The sequence below is a fragment of the Cucurbita maxima genome, unplaced genomic scaffold (genome assembly GCF_002738345.1).
Source record: "Cucurbita maxima cultivar Rimu unplaced genomic scaffold, Cmax_1.0 Cma_Scf00005, whole genome shotgun sequence".
Lineage (NCBI taxonomy): Eukaryota > Viridiplantae > Streptophyta > Magnoliopsida > Cucurbitales > Cucurbitaceae > Cucurbita > Cucurbita maxima.
In genome coordinates, this window is record NW_019272021.1 from 4,973,181 (window position 1) to 4,989,042 (window position 15,862).

Sequence of the window (15,862 nt, forward strand, 5' to 3'; positions counted from 1 at the left end):
TTTTTTTTTTTTTTTTTTTTTTTTTTTTTTTTTTTTTTTTTTTTTTTTTTTTTTTTTTTTTTTTGTTTACCAACTTGTGAAGTATAACTGTTACAGAGTAAACGATTTTTCAACTGGTATATACAAGAACGATAAGTAAGTGCAGGATAACTTACTGCAAAGGAATAGACATTTCAAGAAGTTCAATCCTTACCTTACTTACATCCTATGAGGTTCATCTTCACAGCTTCATGCTTCTACCACTACACAAATTCGAGCCTCTGCAAATAAGGTTATTAAAGGAGAAGGCATAGCTTCAAACTATAATCAAAACTTCCGCAGGAAGTCGGAAGAACAAATAGAGATGGAACGCTTCTACAAATTCAAATGAAAATAAAGTGTGGATTGAACTGAGAACAATATCATAAATATAATGGACATTGAGTTGGAAATAAATAAAAAGAGTATCAAACGAAATCCTTGCAAATTCTGCTTCCATTTTGCAACTGATAGTTTACAAGAAAAATCAGTAAGTGTTGAGAGAAATACTTACATGTTGGTGAACAAAAAATAGATGGATGAAAGAAAAAGAGACTCTAATTGTTTAAAGGTGGCAAATTGAACTAGGCAGCAGGAGGCCTGAGCTCATGATCTTGAGATGTATCGCGTACTGATGGAGGAAGATATTGCCACATTGGGAACAAACCATAACCAGGAAAAACAGCCATCTTACCTGGAGCAGCATGATATGCAGCTGGATGACCAGGGATAAGCCCTGGAGGTGGGATGGCTATAGATTTCAACTGTCGTTCGATTCTTTCTTTGTCTTCCTTCAAATTCATTCTCTCTTTCCGAAGATCATTCTTCTCTGCCTGTTGAAGAATTTATGCAAGCAATTTATGTCAATATCTGTTTCAATTTGTGACAATGTCATGCAAGTGGAAATGATAGCTAACCTTTAAGCACTCGACTTCTTCTTGCAACTTTTCATTAGTTTGTTTGAGCTCTTCGGCTTCAGTCTTGAGTTGATTTAACACTCTAATGGCATCATCAAGAATGGCCGGCTTGTTATTTTTGGAAGGCCTACCAGGTTCTAAAGCAATACTTAAATCTAGAAACCTGCACAAATTACCAACGAAAACAAAAGCTTTACACTTTGCTGCATGTCCTACGAACAACTGAGAGAAGCATTAACTCATCCTCTAATATCCCACAAGAAGTGCAAAATCCAAACAAGTGATTCGAACTTTGAATTCCCTTTTGGATAGCAAAACATATTCATACACAACAGAAATACCATCAGGCTTGTCCCCCCATCATACTCATCAATAAAAATGGATGAAAAAAACACGAAAGATTATAGATGCTTGCCTATCATTTAATCTCTCTCTCCTCAACCTCTCACGACAAGCTTTTGAAGTTGGTCCAGCGCACGACCCATCTCGAGCCCTGAGAATTATTCAAGCGAAAAGCTTACAGGTAGATATAAGTGAAAAATTAAGGAAAAAGTTCACAATAGATCGCTTATTGACTAAGAAAAATAAATTATGCTAAAAATTAAGTGAACCATGGGTTATGTTTATTTCCCAAGATACGAGCTATTTCCTACGGAAAGGGCTAGAACCACAAAAAGAGAGAACAAGTTGGCTAAAATTGATGTTTCCAAATCTATCAGCAACAATAAGGTCATCAATTCATGAGTAAGCCATTGACAATTCACTTGAAATATTTTACTGAAACCTAAAGTAAAACGCTAGGTCATGGATTTTCGAAAAACATGTCTTTAAGAAGCATAGAAACATAAACGGGGAGAACTGAAAGAAGTTGATATCGCTGCAGACCAAAAGAACTACCTCTTCCGCGAATGATCGTTTTGTTCAGATTCAACACGCCCGGCTGAAACATCAGTATGCGCGCAACTATCCCTGCAAACGAAACGAAATCCCTAAATTCGTGAAATGCTCCGTTCAATCAAACACGTGAAACAAAGAGTAGTTAAAAGGAGAACAAAATCGAAGAAGAGGAGAGGAAGGAGAGCAATGCTGTAATCAGTGTTGAAATATTGCCTGGAATCACTAGGAGGCCACAAAGGATCGAGTGAAGGGTTAATGATATTGTCGCCGTCGACGAACAAGGAGTAATCAAGAAAATCCCAACAACTCGAGTCCTCTAATGGATCCATCTGATCTGGAATCAAAGCGTCGTCGTCGACCGCAACTCTGATCCGAACTTGAATCTCATTTCGCGATCAAAGCTTTTGGGAAATGAGAACGAAGAGATTGATAAATCCATGGAAAATTAGGGAGTCGAAAAATGGAAAAAAGATGATCGCGGATTGGAAGAACCAGTGAGAAAGGAACACGTGTACCGCACATTGACCCCTCGATAGAGGGAATCTCGAATAAAGCGAAATTTTACCGCCGCCGCGTTTGTTTATCTAGTTGGGTATCATTGTCTGTCCCACCTGGTTGATCCGCTGCGTACAGCACCACAACAAAATTGTACAACCGCATCCCAACCTTTTAACAAAGAAATAAATTTAAAAATATCGATATATAAAAGATTAAGTCTAAACAAATTGAAAAAATTAGAAAAGACACGAAAAACACGCTTACTTCATAACAATAAAAACTAAATCGAAAATCTTCCATCCATATTTGATAAGGGTTGAAAAACATCAATTTTGAGCTACTAAAAAAGATCCCATTTAGAAGGATAGAAGTTGTGTTTTTCTTAAAGTTTTTAAAACGTGTCTAAGAGGTTTTCACACCCTTGTAAATAATGTTTTGTTCTCCTCTTTAATTGATGTGACGCTAGGGAGAGATTTCACACCCTTATGAATAATGTTTTGTTCTCCTCTTTAATTGATGTGACGCTAGGGAGAGATTTCACACCCTTATGAATAATGTTTTGTTCTCCTCCTCCTGTAAGATAGATGCTAGAGTTAGGTTTCCATACCTTGTCAAGAATGCATTGTTCCCCTTCCAACCGATGTGAGATCTCACAATCTATCCCCTTAGCGTTTTTAAAATTTCGAGGGGAAGTCATCGTTCTCCTATCCAACCAATATGAGATCTCACAATCCACACGCGACCACCCCTTGGCGTTTTCAAAATCTTGAGGGGAAGTCATCGTTCTCCAGTCCAACCAATATGAGATCTCACAATCCACACCCTTTTAACATCAGAGGGCGTGCGTTTATGAACGTAATTATCTTTAAATTAGTATATCTACGTATATTATTCTAAATGGAATTAAAACCTTAAAAAAAAAAAAAAAAAAAATCTGACTTGGATGGATAAGAAGATGGGTCTTGGGACCATAAAGAAATAAATAATGTCACCACTTCCCATGGATCAGCTAGAATTGGAAGTACCAACTCAACCATTTCCCCATGTGATTTAATGTGAATAAAATATAGTTTAAGATAGCCATCACTTCTGATATCCAAAAAGAAAGGGATAGATATCAAAACCAAAGCTTATCCAAGAACCAAACAAAATGACACTCTTTAGCTATGGATGAGGGAAACAGAAACCGTGTTATTCAACCTGAATAATAATTTTGTGATGTATTTATTCGCATCTTGAACATAGAACGGATAGAAAAAGTGAAGCATCAAATGATCAAATGACATGAGCTTCATTTTTAAGCTTGTCAATCAGTTCATCAACAGACGACAATACGACACCCGCTTTTCTTTTCGGAGGTTCCGTAACTTCAACGACCTCTAAATCTGGCTTCACGTCCACATTTAATTCCTGTGGAGTGAACTTCTTTATCGGTTTCGATTTCGCTTTCATTATGTTTGGGAGCGTAGCATACCTTGGTTGATTCAGCCTCAAATCAGTTCTGCATGACAACCCAAAACAATTAGTTCCTTGATTGAAGATATTTAGATCTATGGAGTTTTATAGGCAACTGGTTTTATGAACTCTCTAAGAACTCAACATCAAGGATCGCTAGACTTCTAAAGGATGAGTAGTTTTCAGCATCAATATTTCAACCAATTCGAGCTCGAGTCCAAGGAAATCTGAATCTGAAATATCGACATTTCAAATACAAGTTCGAGCAACTAACGTGATTACGGCGGGTAAGTCCAAACAGAGAGTCTCAAGACCACCATCTACTTCTCGGTCCACTGTCACTGCCTGCTTCTCCTTGTCTATCACAACCTACTGGAAACAAGGAGCAGAGTCATATCAAAATTCTCCACACAGCAGGCAAGGTAGTTTCAAGCAATGTAAAAATGAAGAGAAGCACATAATCATTCTCATATTCTCTTGGCACCTAATTGCAAAATCTAAGAAAGGTTATACATAATAAATACGAAATTGTACGTGCCAAAAGTCGGATGAAGTTTAAAACGATTTTGAGGAGAGATTGACCAGTATAAATTAGACAGACATTGAAAGAGAACTTCGAGTTTCATTATGCAGAGATGAAACGTACACGATGACATTTTGGGCAAATTTTAAGTTCCATGGGCATGATAGCTTTAGCACGACAACATGAACATCATATCAGTAACTTTCATGTTCCATTGTTTTAATAACTATGGGTATCCACGCCGATCCTAATACATTTGGTATCAAAAAATCTCAACAGATCATGTTTGAATCTAGAAATACCAAATGTCAACCTGTAACAGCCCAAGCTCACCGCTAGCAAATATTGTCCTTTTTGGGCTTCCCTTTTGGACTTCCTCTCAAAGTTTTTAAAACGCGCCGGCTAGGGAGAGGTTTTCACACGCTTATAAAGAATGTTTCGTTCCCCTCTCCAACCGATGTGAGATCTCACAATCCACCCCCCTTCAGGGCCTAGCGTCCTCGCTGGCACTCGTTCTTCTCTCCAATTGAGGTGAGATCTCACACAACCCATGGTGAGTTATATCTATAGATTTCTTATAAATTTCTTAGTAGTTGCTCAAAATAAACTAAAGTACTTGACCACCACAAGAAAGACATTTTATAAATGAAGAACCTGCCTAACTCAAACCTAATGGATGCAGCACCATGTACTAAGCAGTGGATATTGGAGCAGAATCTCCAAGTACTCAATTAAGTATTCTTATTGCTGCATGAATCATGTAAAATGTATATGCTTCAAGCTAACCTTCGAAGCAAAAGTCCCTTGAGGCCAGTTCAGAAGACCTGCAACCATCTGCCCCGTTTGATTACAATCATCATCAATAGCCTGCAATTCCAGAGTCAGAAAGCTGAAAATGGATATCAACATACACAAGAACAAACAACCGAATTCCACAATCCTAAATTCCAATGACATATTCCCCATCATCATGTCATGACCCATATGTAAATGGTCCAAGCAAACAAATGTTAGGATAACCAGCACCCAGATTTATCAGAAACACAAATCAACAAAATTAAAGCCCAATTCAAGATCCCCAAATTTATCAGAAACCCAAATCAACAAAATTGGAGCAACTAATCCCATGTACTCAAAATTGAAAGATGACCTGTTTGCCTAGTAAAAGAAGCCCAGGCTTCTCAACCTCAATAAGGGCTTTGAGAAGCTTAGCAACAGAGAGAGGGTAAAGGGGTGCAGTGGCTTCCACATGAATGCCCCTATCAGCACCCATCGCGAGGCCCGTCCTGAGAGTATCGACGCACTGAGCCGGACCCATACTGACCGCCACGACCTCAGAAGCCAAGCCAGCTTCCTTGATACGCAGGGCTTCCTCGATTGCAATCTCGCAAAAGGGGTTCATCGACATTTTCACGTTCTGGGTCTCAACGCCCGTCTAATTTTGCAGTTTCAAATGGGGTGAGTCGTCTTCTAACAAAACAAATCAAACAATGCAAAATTATAGAAAATAAACTGAAGAATTGATGAATTCGATTCTTACTCTGTCCGCTTTCACTCGGATTTTAACGGCGTAATCGACGACTCGCTTAATGGCGACCATGATCTTCATCTTGATCGTTGTATTGTGTATCGCTGAGGGTTTGTTCTTCGCTCTTTTGGTGGGGAATTCGAGTTCGCCACGGAAAGAAAGAGAACCAGCTGTTTGAAATCTCTCTGTAAACGAAACTAAACAAACTTCAAACTTAATATTCGGCAAGAAACCTTTCGCTATTATCTCTTTTCTTTTAATTACTATTTATTCATAAAGTCGAATACATGTGATCAAAATATCAAATTTATAATTATTTTTTATGAATAAATAATCATTATCATTTTAATTAATTCATAAACTTATTAAATATGTTGATCTTTGGCACAATATTACTCATTCTTGTCTTCAACTTATTAATAAAAGAGTTTTAATTAAAAAAGAAAATGGTATAGCAAGTGGATCATTTGGGCCGAAATGAAAACGAATTTGTTGTTGGGTCGTGTCGGACAAGACTTTAAGAACTGATCCATTGATGAACGAATAATACAAATTATGAAGCCTGTGGGAGTGTCTTATAAATAGTCACCCATCGGCCATTGTCGCTGCACTCCCATAGCGGTTATGTTGCAGCGTCACCTGACGAGTCCATTTAAACACGAGGACTTAATTGTATAAGTGATGAAAAACTTGAATACCTCAGCCGCTACAAATAGAATATTAAAAACAAAAACTTCGTTTTATATACAACAATTTCACCGTCCATTTGATGAGATCAAAACCCAACACAGTCCATACTCGTGTGTTGACAATTAAAACACAACATTTAATGTCAAATTGTGTGTCCTCCCACCCTTTCCCTTCTTTATTAAGAGACCAAAATCCAACACTATTCCAATACATGGGCTAGGAGGTAATACCGCACATCTATGCTGCCAATACTATCCTTAAAAGACCCCGTCTTAAAGAATATCCTTCAAGGCACTCGTCTCTCAACGTTCACCCTCGCTCATGTGTCACTGGTTAACTCACTTGCCACAACGTCTAAAAAATGGTGAAAAACTGACATCATGCCTCCTCCTAAAATAAGTAATATATTTATTATAATAATATATTTATGGAAATGTGGAGTGTGGTGGATTAGAATCTTCGGATATTCTATAATTTGGACACGTGGCCCTGAAAGCAGGACCATGGTGGTTGGTAGGGGTGTCATAATCTGCCACGTTCTAAAATCTGTAGTGGGGGAGGATCGAACTGGGCAGACCAGGTCAGCACCGTTGACAATGTCAAAACAAATTTAGTTAGCAGATAATTATAATTACAAAGAGTAAATGTGAAAAGAAAAAGAAAAAAGCGGTCAATCTTCTCGGTTTAGACCGTATATAATTTCATGAAACATCCAAACGACACGTAGTCCAGCTCCCCTCTTTCTAGAACGAGAGATATTTCTGTGACCACTGCCATCTTCAACAATATTTACCCCTTGAATGTCGTAGGAGTGTTAAGACACCACACCCTGATGCATTGGACTTTCAGCCTCAACGTAGTGCAGTGTATCGATATCATGGTCTTAGCCTCTATGCAATCATGCTCCACAAATTTTAAACCTCGACTCACACCCAATATCTAATTCTTTTCTCTTTTTGTCTTGTTTTTGTAGTTACAATGCACCACCACCCATTATCATCGTCTTTACGAAAATGAAACAAAGTTGAATCAATTTGTTGTATATGTGAAGTAATATAAATATGAGTGGCAAGGAGGAAATGTTGATGCGACATGGGATTGGAGAGAGCCACCAACTTTTTATTGCCATAAAAAAACGAAGAATTTAACATTAAAAAAACAAAAAGAATCCTAGAAAAGGCCATGAGAAAGAGAATGGGTGAAAGCATTGTTAGCCACCACCACCTTCACCAAAGCATCCAGATGCATTGGACTCTAAATCCATTGCTTTCATGGAGATTATTGTGAATATAATAATTGACCCTTTTTGTAATTTAACCATATCAATTTAATTTCCCATAAAAACATTAAATATAGGGTTTAAATTTTCAGGCTTCAACAATCATCCACACAAATTTTTTAACAAGAACGCACGTGGGATTCTTCCCACGTCTATAAATATGAAACCATGTAATGTTTTATATTCATCCCATGCAATATAATAAAATTTATAAATAAAAAAAAGAAAAAAAACATTAATTCAGCTCCATGGACGAGAGTGGTGGCCGTGGAAGAGGTTATGCAGAGGATTCGTCGACGGCCGGAGGCAGCAGAGAGATCCGTTACCGGGGAGTACGACGGCGTCCATGGGGCAAATTCGCGGCTGAGATACGCGACTCTAGAAGGCAAGGAATACGCATGTGGCTCGGGACTTTCAACACGGCGGAAGAAGCCGCGCGTGCTTATGATCGAGCGGCATACAGCATGAGGGGCCATTTAGCCATTTTGAACTTTCCCAATGAATATCCACTCACCAGCGGCGGCACCGGAGGTGGAGTTTCCTCTTCAGGTGGGTCGTCTTCAATGTCAATGCGGCCAAATGAAGTGATTGAATTTGAGTATTTGGATGATAAAGTTCTTGAAGATCTTCTTGACTGTGGAGAAGAAAGTGATAAGAAAAGCTAAACATCAATACCCTGGTTCGAATCACCATCAATTCACCCATTTTCGTAATCTTTTCAAAGCTTCATTTCTTCTGTAATGCCACAATGAAAATCAGCTTAATTAATACAAATTTTTAATCAATTAAAGTAATCAGAAGGTATAATAAATAATTTTGTACGTATATATATACTTGCATGATGTTTACTACTTTGCATGCATAAAGTTATCCCAATGAATAACCAAATCTACTCAATTAAGCTAATCATACCAATTATTAACATAATTTAAGTCAATCATGCACACGTCCACGTCCATAACAAGCCCACGATTAAAGATTAAACAAACGGGAGTTTAATTAAGATTGATTATTACTAATTTTTGGATTTGGGATAGTTAAGGAATGTGGATGCCCATGATATGGACTCTTAACCTACTACCTTTGCCATGGAACTCCAAAGCTGACATAAACAATCCTTTTAAATTTTGTAAATTTATATTTATTTTGTCTTTTACTTTTGTATTTAATACGTTTTCAACATATAATTTTTGCCATGGACTTGACCAATCACCATTAGACGAAGATTCTACCACATCGGAGACTCAAGTGGGAGTGAAAGTATTGGTCAACGCCATATAAAAGCCTCACTAGTTGTTCATTTCCAAGCTTTTTCACTTTTTCTTAATTAATTATATTAATCTTTCTTTCCTCTTTTAATGAACCCACCAACATAATCTCCTTTAAATTTTATTTTATTTTAGTTTATTTAATCAAAACTTTGGTTCTTAGTTTTGTATGGTTTTTATTAAATAAACAGACAACATGCATATTCTAGGCTAAGGATAAGGTGGACATGTGAAATTTTTATTAAATAATTACGTGAACGATGACAAATAGAATTCACATAATAACAATTCGGCCCACATATCATACCAAATATTAAGTCAACAATTTCAAGACAACCCAAGATTTGTAGTCAAAAGCGTTCATCAACAGTAGCACATGGATTCCTAATCTTTTAATTTTTTATAATTTTATTGAAAATTATTAAAAGTAGTAGTCTAGCAGACATTCGGATTAAATTAGGATAAAAATTAGGATTCTGTTTGTTAAATTACTAAACCTAAAATTCAAAGTTGACGAAAACAACTTTTAAAAAAAAAAAAAAAAAAAACTATTACAGAATTTAGAAATAATTTAAAACAGTGAAAATCCAAACATAAAAACATATCCAAAAGGAATTAAAAACAGGATATCATTGTCGTATGCTTTTGAAATTCAATATAAGAGGAAGAGAGGTGAAGTTCGTGTCCAAGAATTTTTTATTAATTCATTTTATATTTATTTTAAGCAATAAATAATAAATCATTAATTCACTTTGCAAAATTCGATGTCGATTTGCCAGAAAAATATTCAACAACTTGCACTATATTAATATTCTCCCTTCCCCTTCAACATTAATATTTTTTAAAAAAAACTAATTGATAGTTGTAATTGCGTTTTTATATGAAAATTAATCTTAATTGCATGAAGAAAACATTGCATTGATTTGAAGTAAAGCATGTTTTGTGAGATATTAATAAAAAGAAGAGGGTTAATTAAGGAGTAATAAGAGTTATGTAGATTATTAAGGGCTTAATAAAAGGTAGGGCAAAACCCAAATACAAAGCTGTGTTTTGTAATTATATGCTGTTCTTCTTCTTCTTCTTCTCCTCTTGTGCAAGAAGGTCTTCCAAAACTCGGCTGTCCAGATACTCGAGCACGATAACTTGGTGTGGATCAGGGTTAGAAGACGAGGATCCAGCGTCTCCGGTGTCGAAACCCCGGTTGATTGGAGCAGAAGATGGAAAGAAGTGAGGAGGGTGAGGAGGAGAACCCATGACTCGAGCATAATATTCACCAGGGAAATTCAAGCTAGCAAGATGGCCTTTCAAGTGAAATGCCATCCGATCATAAGCCCTAGCTGCATCCTCGGCAGTGTCATACGTGCCGAGCCATTGTCTGGCTCCATTCTTTGAGGGGTCTCGAATCTCGGCAGCGTATTTACCCCATGGTCGACGGCGCACTCCCCGGTACTTGATCCCGTCGTCGCCTTGCTTTTGTTGATCCTTACCCTTACGAGAATCCTCCATTGGTAAGGTTTGTGTGTTGGTTTTTGAAAATTGAAAGGGGATTGATGAAGGATTTATAGTGGGGAGTTGAATTTGACCGAAATTCGATTCTGAGATCTGTCCTTAGAAAAATGGCATTCAAAGAGGGTTATGTGTAAATCTCTTTTGAGTTAAAATACGATTCTCATTCTCATTCTCATAACTCTTCCATTTTTCCTTTCCTTCTCGCCTACGAACAAAAATCTTAGCTTTTTATTTTTTATTTTTACTGCATATTTAATAGTTTATGTCACTAATTATGATACCCTTTTTTTTTATTATTATTATTCTTTTTCTCGACCATATATTTTTATACATATATATATGCTTTATTTATTTTGTATAAATCTAATACTGTTTATTTAGTTGTAAATTATAGAAAATACACTTTCAAATTTAAATAAATATATTCGTTTATTTCATTTTCAGCTCTTCTGTGCTTCAATCTCTGACCCGACGCTTTCTTATTTCTCCCTTTTTCATATCTTCTTCAATACTCAAGGATACTCGTGTTAAATCGAGAAGAAAAGAGAATAACGAAATTACTTAGGGGCCGGTATTAATAAGATTGTGTGTTAGCTAATACCGTGTTTGAGTTTAATATACAAAGACGACGTTAATATTTTGGATCATAATTTCGAGAATAACTCTTGCGAGGAAAAAGAAAGAAACATGTGCATGATCAAATTTGAGGTGACAAAAACTTTGTTGGCCCATTTTATTGTTCTTATTATTCTACTTGTTGGGATTATGGGAGATAATGCATTGATTAGAAAGATAGAATTAGTGTCAACAACGAGGACGCTGGACCCAAAGAAGAGTAGATTCCACATTAATTGAAGAGAGGAACGAGTGTCAATGAGAACATTGGGACCCGAATGGGGTGAATTGTGAGAATCCACATCGATTGGAGAAAAGAACGAGGGACAGTGAGAACGCTTAAGCCCAAAAGAGAATGGATTGTGAGGCTCCACATTAGTAGATTAGTTTTTTTTACAAGTGCGTACAAACCTATACAATAATTAATAAACATTGTATATTAATAATTGTGGAGTCAATTTTAAGATCCTGCATCTCAAAACTACTGTTGTTGGGTGGATTTTGGAAGCTATTTTGATGCTATAAAATAATAGAGTTAGGGAAGAACCTAATCTTTTTTAATAATAATAATAATAAAAAGTATTCTGGAAATAAATAACAAAATAAATTATGCCTCATTGTAATAACTTTTATTAAATTTTCCAAAGAAATAAAACAATAAATATAGAGTTAATTATGGTTAGATTAACCAAATCTATTTTTATTAGTAATATATAGTTTATGATTAGATATTTAAAGAATTATAAGCAACCCATGGATTATGTGAGCCGCTAATTTTCCAAAAATAAATAAATAAATAAATAAATAAATGCATAGTGAATGAATGCGTGGATGTGGAGATGTAGAATAAAACATGCAATAAAATCTAATTTGAACGAATAAAATCCAAATCCCAACATAAAAGAAGCTTTTATCCACTTCCTGTTTTCTCTATATTTGTCCCCTCCAATTTCATTTAATTCATTCAATTAATACATTTAATTTATTTTTTCTTTTTTTTAACCAGTGGCATAATTGATATTTACTTGAAAGACAAATAGTTTTCTAATATAGTCCAACAACAAATGGCCCCAATAAATCAGTTTGTTTCTAGAGGGCCCAATAATTGAGAAACACGGTGGAATGTCATTATTTTCTTAATTAATGAGCCAAAAATAGAATAAAATTCCAAAATAAAAATCCACGTAAGACCCATTGCTTGGGGGTCATAAATAAATAAATAAATAATCAACCACATGCAATGTATCTTCCCCCCATAACGTCAGCCCTCATCATAGCTTCATTCGCCTAACATCTACCTCTCTCAACCTCCTTCTTCCTTTTCTTTTCTTTTCCCACGTAAGAATATAACTTAAATATATATATAAATACCAAATTTTGAAATTTCTACAACTTAATTTCTCTCTCTTTTTCTTCCTTTATTTTATTTCCTACCAAATCTTTTCTTCTTAAAAAAAATATATATTTCATAAACTCAATAATTTCTCCCATAAATTTTGCAAAAAAATTTAAATTTCAACTCATGTACCATTAAAGTAGACAACTTATTATTTTCTAATCCCTTTTAAGATAAGATTTTAAAAGTTGAAAATTAAATTATAGTAAAAGTTAGAAATTTTATAATATAAATTAAAAGGTAATTTCAAATTCTCAAAGATTTCATTATGATATAATTACGTGATATCTCACGTCAATTAGAGAGAAAAATGAAATATTTATTATAGTGTTGTAGAAATCTTCCCCTAGTAATGCATTTAAAATGTTGAGGGCTCCAACTGTTACAAATGATATCAAACCATACATTAGATTGTGTGTGAACGAGAATGTTGCGCCTCAAAAAAGTGGACTGTGAAATCTCACTTCGGTTGAGAAAAATGAAACATTTATTACAAACCCATGCGTGGCCTAGTTGGCCTTGAGCGTGCGTGCCTTGTTGGCACTTGCATAGAGAGACAAATAAAATTTAATAAATTTATATTCTAATAAAGATAATGTTTAGTTTAAATTTAAATTAAAAATAAAGTAGTATAAATTGACGGTTGAAGTCAAAGATGTGGAGGGTCGGGTTGGATTGGATAATTTATTGTTTTCACGTGTCATTCCCAAACCTAAATTTATAAGACTTTTTTATTTTATCTCTCTTCGATGAATAAATAAACATCATTTTCTACAATTTATGAAACAAAATTACACAATTAACCTCATAAGTTTAATAATTGTTAGAGGCTGAAGCGTGAGGTATAATAGTGAAAAAGGGACATCTCTACGTAAATTAAAACCTCAACAATGTATGAAATGTCAAACTACGACTGCCCAGTTCTTCAATCAATCTCTGTCCCTTTCTTTTCTACTATTTACTTCAACGATGAAAATTTTGTAATAAAACTCAATTGAAAAAAAAAAAAACAAAAAAAAAAAACAAAACTCAATACTCTTATTAACTGCCGTTAAACCACCAATCAGAGTGGTCCATGCAAACAAGACTGATCTCCAATGGGTCACGTGAGCGACACGCCTCTGAAACCAACAGCAGTTCGTCATCATACTACCCGACAAAAATATGCTGACATCAGCAAAACTATGGCCGCCCTGACTTGAATTCACGCATGTGTACAATTAATCTGCTCCTTCAACAACGACGAAAACATTATAAATTAATTAAATATGAAAATACTTTTCCCCGAAAATACCCCCAAACCCTCACCATCTTCCCTTTTTGCCCTTGTCATTTCCCCTCTTTTTTCCTTTTTCCTATTTTTATGCTTAATATTCGGTATATATACCACCAAATGCGGCCTCATAAGTTCCTCGCCCAAACGACTGAGCTTCAAAGCACACAATTTTGAATCAAATTCCAATCTTTCTCAATTTCATGGATTACGCCGGATTCTTCTCCTCCATTTCCGACTTCTCCTCCGAAGCTTCCTTCGGCTCACCGGAATCCTGTAATTTGCTTCCTTTCAATGAGAATGACTCAGAGGAAATGGTTCTGTTTGGGCTGATCTCCGAGGCCACACGGGGATCCTCCGACCCCAGTATCGGAGCGGTGCGAGTGAAGGAAGAGGAGGTCGATTCTGTCGGCGAAGAAAGCCGGAAGAAGGAAAGGCCTTATAGGGGGGTTCGCCGCCGGCCATGGGGTAAATTCGCGGCGGAAATTAGAGATTCCACTAGACATGGGATAAGGGTATGGTTGGGGACTTTTGACAGTGCGGAAGCCGCCGCTTTGGCCTACGATCAAGCCGCGTTTTCGATGAGGGGTGCTGCCGCAATTCTAAATTTCCCCGTGGACAGAGTAAGGGAGTCTCTTAAAGAAATGAACTTCAGCGGAGGCGACCCTACTGATAGCATCACCGACGGCGGAGGCTCTCCGGTGATAGCGTTGAAAAGAAAACACTCGATCAGAAGGAAAGCCATTAGCAAAAAGAACAAAGAGAGGGATTTACGGATCCAAAATGTGATGGTTTTGGAAGATTTAGGCGCAGAGTATTTGGAAGAACTTCTGGGCTCTTCTCAAAATAGCATCCCCTGTTCTTTCTAAATCAAAATTATAATTTCCTGTTTATATATATTTGTTTAATCTCACCGGACAAGAAGAAACAAAATGCTTCAAAATGTAAGAGCTTGGAGAAGATGATCATATTGTTTAAATTTTTTATCTTTTTCATTTTTTCATTTTTTTTTTCTTTTTACTTTTTTGTCTTGTTGTACATTAGGGTGGGAAAAAGGTGAGTTATCCTTGTAGCTCTGGATAGGCTCGACTCAAATATCTTTTTTTTCTTTTCTTTTCTTTCTTTTTTTCCAATTTTAAATTTTAAATACAATTATTAAACCAATGTTGCCCCCATAAATGTAGACTTTTCTCTACGTGGGTCTCACATGAGTACTATAAAATTCACATCTCAATAATTATTTGCAATAAAAAAAAGAACAGTGTAACTGTAAAAACTGTAAGAAAACAACCTTGATTGTTACATAATTTCTTTTATATTATATATATATTTAATTATGTTAGGAATGAGAAATGGAAGTAGATAAATTATCTACAAACTTAAATAGAATACAAGTTACCAACTAATATTTAAAAATGAAAAAAATATAAATTAATTAAATATTAAAAATAAAATAAAATATACTACTAACTTATTCATTTCACGGTTAAGATATTGTTCAATTTGTATCATATAGTTAATGTGGAATTTTATATTATTTTAACATAAATCTCATAAATAAAGGAATTAGTGATAAATTAAAATGATAGGTTGAAAATTAATATGTGTATTTTTATTATTTTTGGGAAGCTTCGAGCTTGCTTCAATTGGATAATTTAGAAGACGATGAAATTGCGTGCTCGACTGCCTTGCCGTCACCTTTCCGCAGCTCCAAGCAGAATCAAGATTGTCTTCCTCTTTTTATTTATTTATTTATTGGTTTTGTTTTTATCTATCAATTCTTAGTTTTATTTTCATAAATTCTATTAATTTCGCTTAAATTATAAGAGTGCTTACTGAATTTCTTGAATTGTATTGGGAAATTTTATCGATTATTTAAAAAATTATTATTATTTTGTGATTATTTTTAAAATAGTTTAAACAAATCTAGGGTCATAGATCATTACTCTATTGAAAAGTAGCTTAAAAACTATGGGTGAGATTTAAATAAATAATT

At 35.3% G+C, this 15,862-nt stretch overlaps 5 protein-coding genes across 5 annotated transcripts; 2 read left to right on the forward strand and 3 right to left on the reverse strand.

Moving 5' to 3' along the window:
* Positions 1–404: 404 nt before the first annotated feature.
* Positions 405–2,275, reverse strand: LOC111479009 (transcription factor bHLH104-like). The gene is made up of 5 exons (XM_023123436.1): positions 2,046–2,275; positions 1,833–1,904; positions 1,351–1,428; positions 936–1,098; positions 405–851 (listed from the first exon to the last, which is right to left on the reverse strand). Exons 1-5 carry the CDS (start codon positions 2,159–2,161, stop codon positions 603–605), a joined length of 678 nt encoding a protein of 225 aa, XP_022979204.1. The 5' UTR covers positions 2,162–2,275; the 3' UTR covers positions 405–602.
* A 1,220-nt stretch (positions 2,276–3,495) lies between these two features.
* LOC111480060 (electron transfer flavoprotein subunit beta, mitochondrial) lies at positions 3,496–6,072 on the reverse strand. The gene is made up of 5 exons (XM_023125001.1): positions 5,849–6,072; positions 5,459–5,743; positions 5,095–5,175; positions 4,060–4,154; positions 3,496–3,831 (listed from the first exon to the last, which is right to left on the reverse strand). Exons 1-5 carry the CDS (start codon positions 5,915–5,917, stop codon positions 3,606–3,608), a joined length of 756 nt encoding a protein of 251 aa, XP_022980769.1. The 5' UTR covers positions 5,918–6,072; the 3' UTR covers positions 3,496–3,605.
* Positions 6,073–8,053: 1,981 nt separating this feature from the next.
* LOC111479589 (ethylene-responsive transcription factor ERF096) lies at positions 8,054–8,470 on the forward strand. Its single transcript, XM_023124317.1, has one exon. It carries the CDS (start codon positions 8,054–8,056, stop codon positions 8,468–8,470), a length of 417 nt encoding a protein of 138 aa, XP_022980085.1.
* A 1,588-nt stretch (positions 8,471–10,058) lies between these two features.
* LOC111479567 (ethylene-responsive transcription factor ERF098-like) lies at positions 10,059–10,582 on the reverse strand. Its single transcript, XM_023124283.1, has one exon. The coding sequence runs from the start codon at positions 10,577–10,579 to the stop codon at positions 10,130–10,132; it is 450 nt and encodes a 149-aa protein (XP_022980051.1). The 5' UTR covers positions 10,580–10,582; the 3' UTR covers positions 10,059–10,129.
* A 3,405-nt stretch (positions 10,583–13,987) lies between these two features.
* Positions 13,988–15,038, forward strand: LOC111480113 (ethylene-responsive transcription factor 1B). The gene has a single exon (XM_023125073.1). The coding sequence runs from the start codon at positions 14,070–14,072 to the stop codon at positions 14,733–14,735; it is 666 nt and encodes a 221-aa protein (XP_022980841.1). The 5' UTR covers positions 13,988–14,069; the 3' UTR covers positions 14,736–15,038.
* The last annotated feature ends 824 nt before the right edge of the window (positions 15,039–15,862 follow it).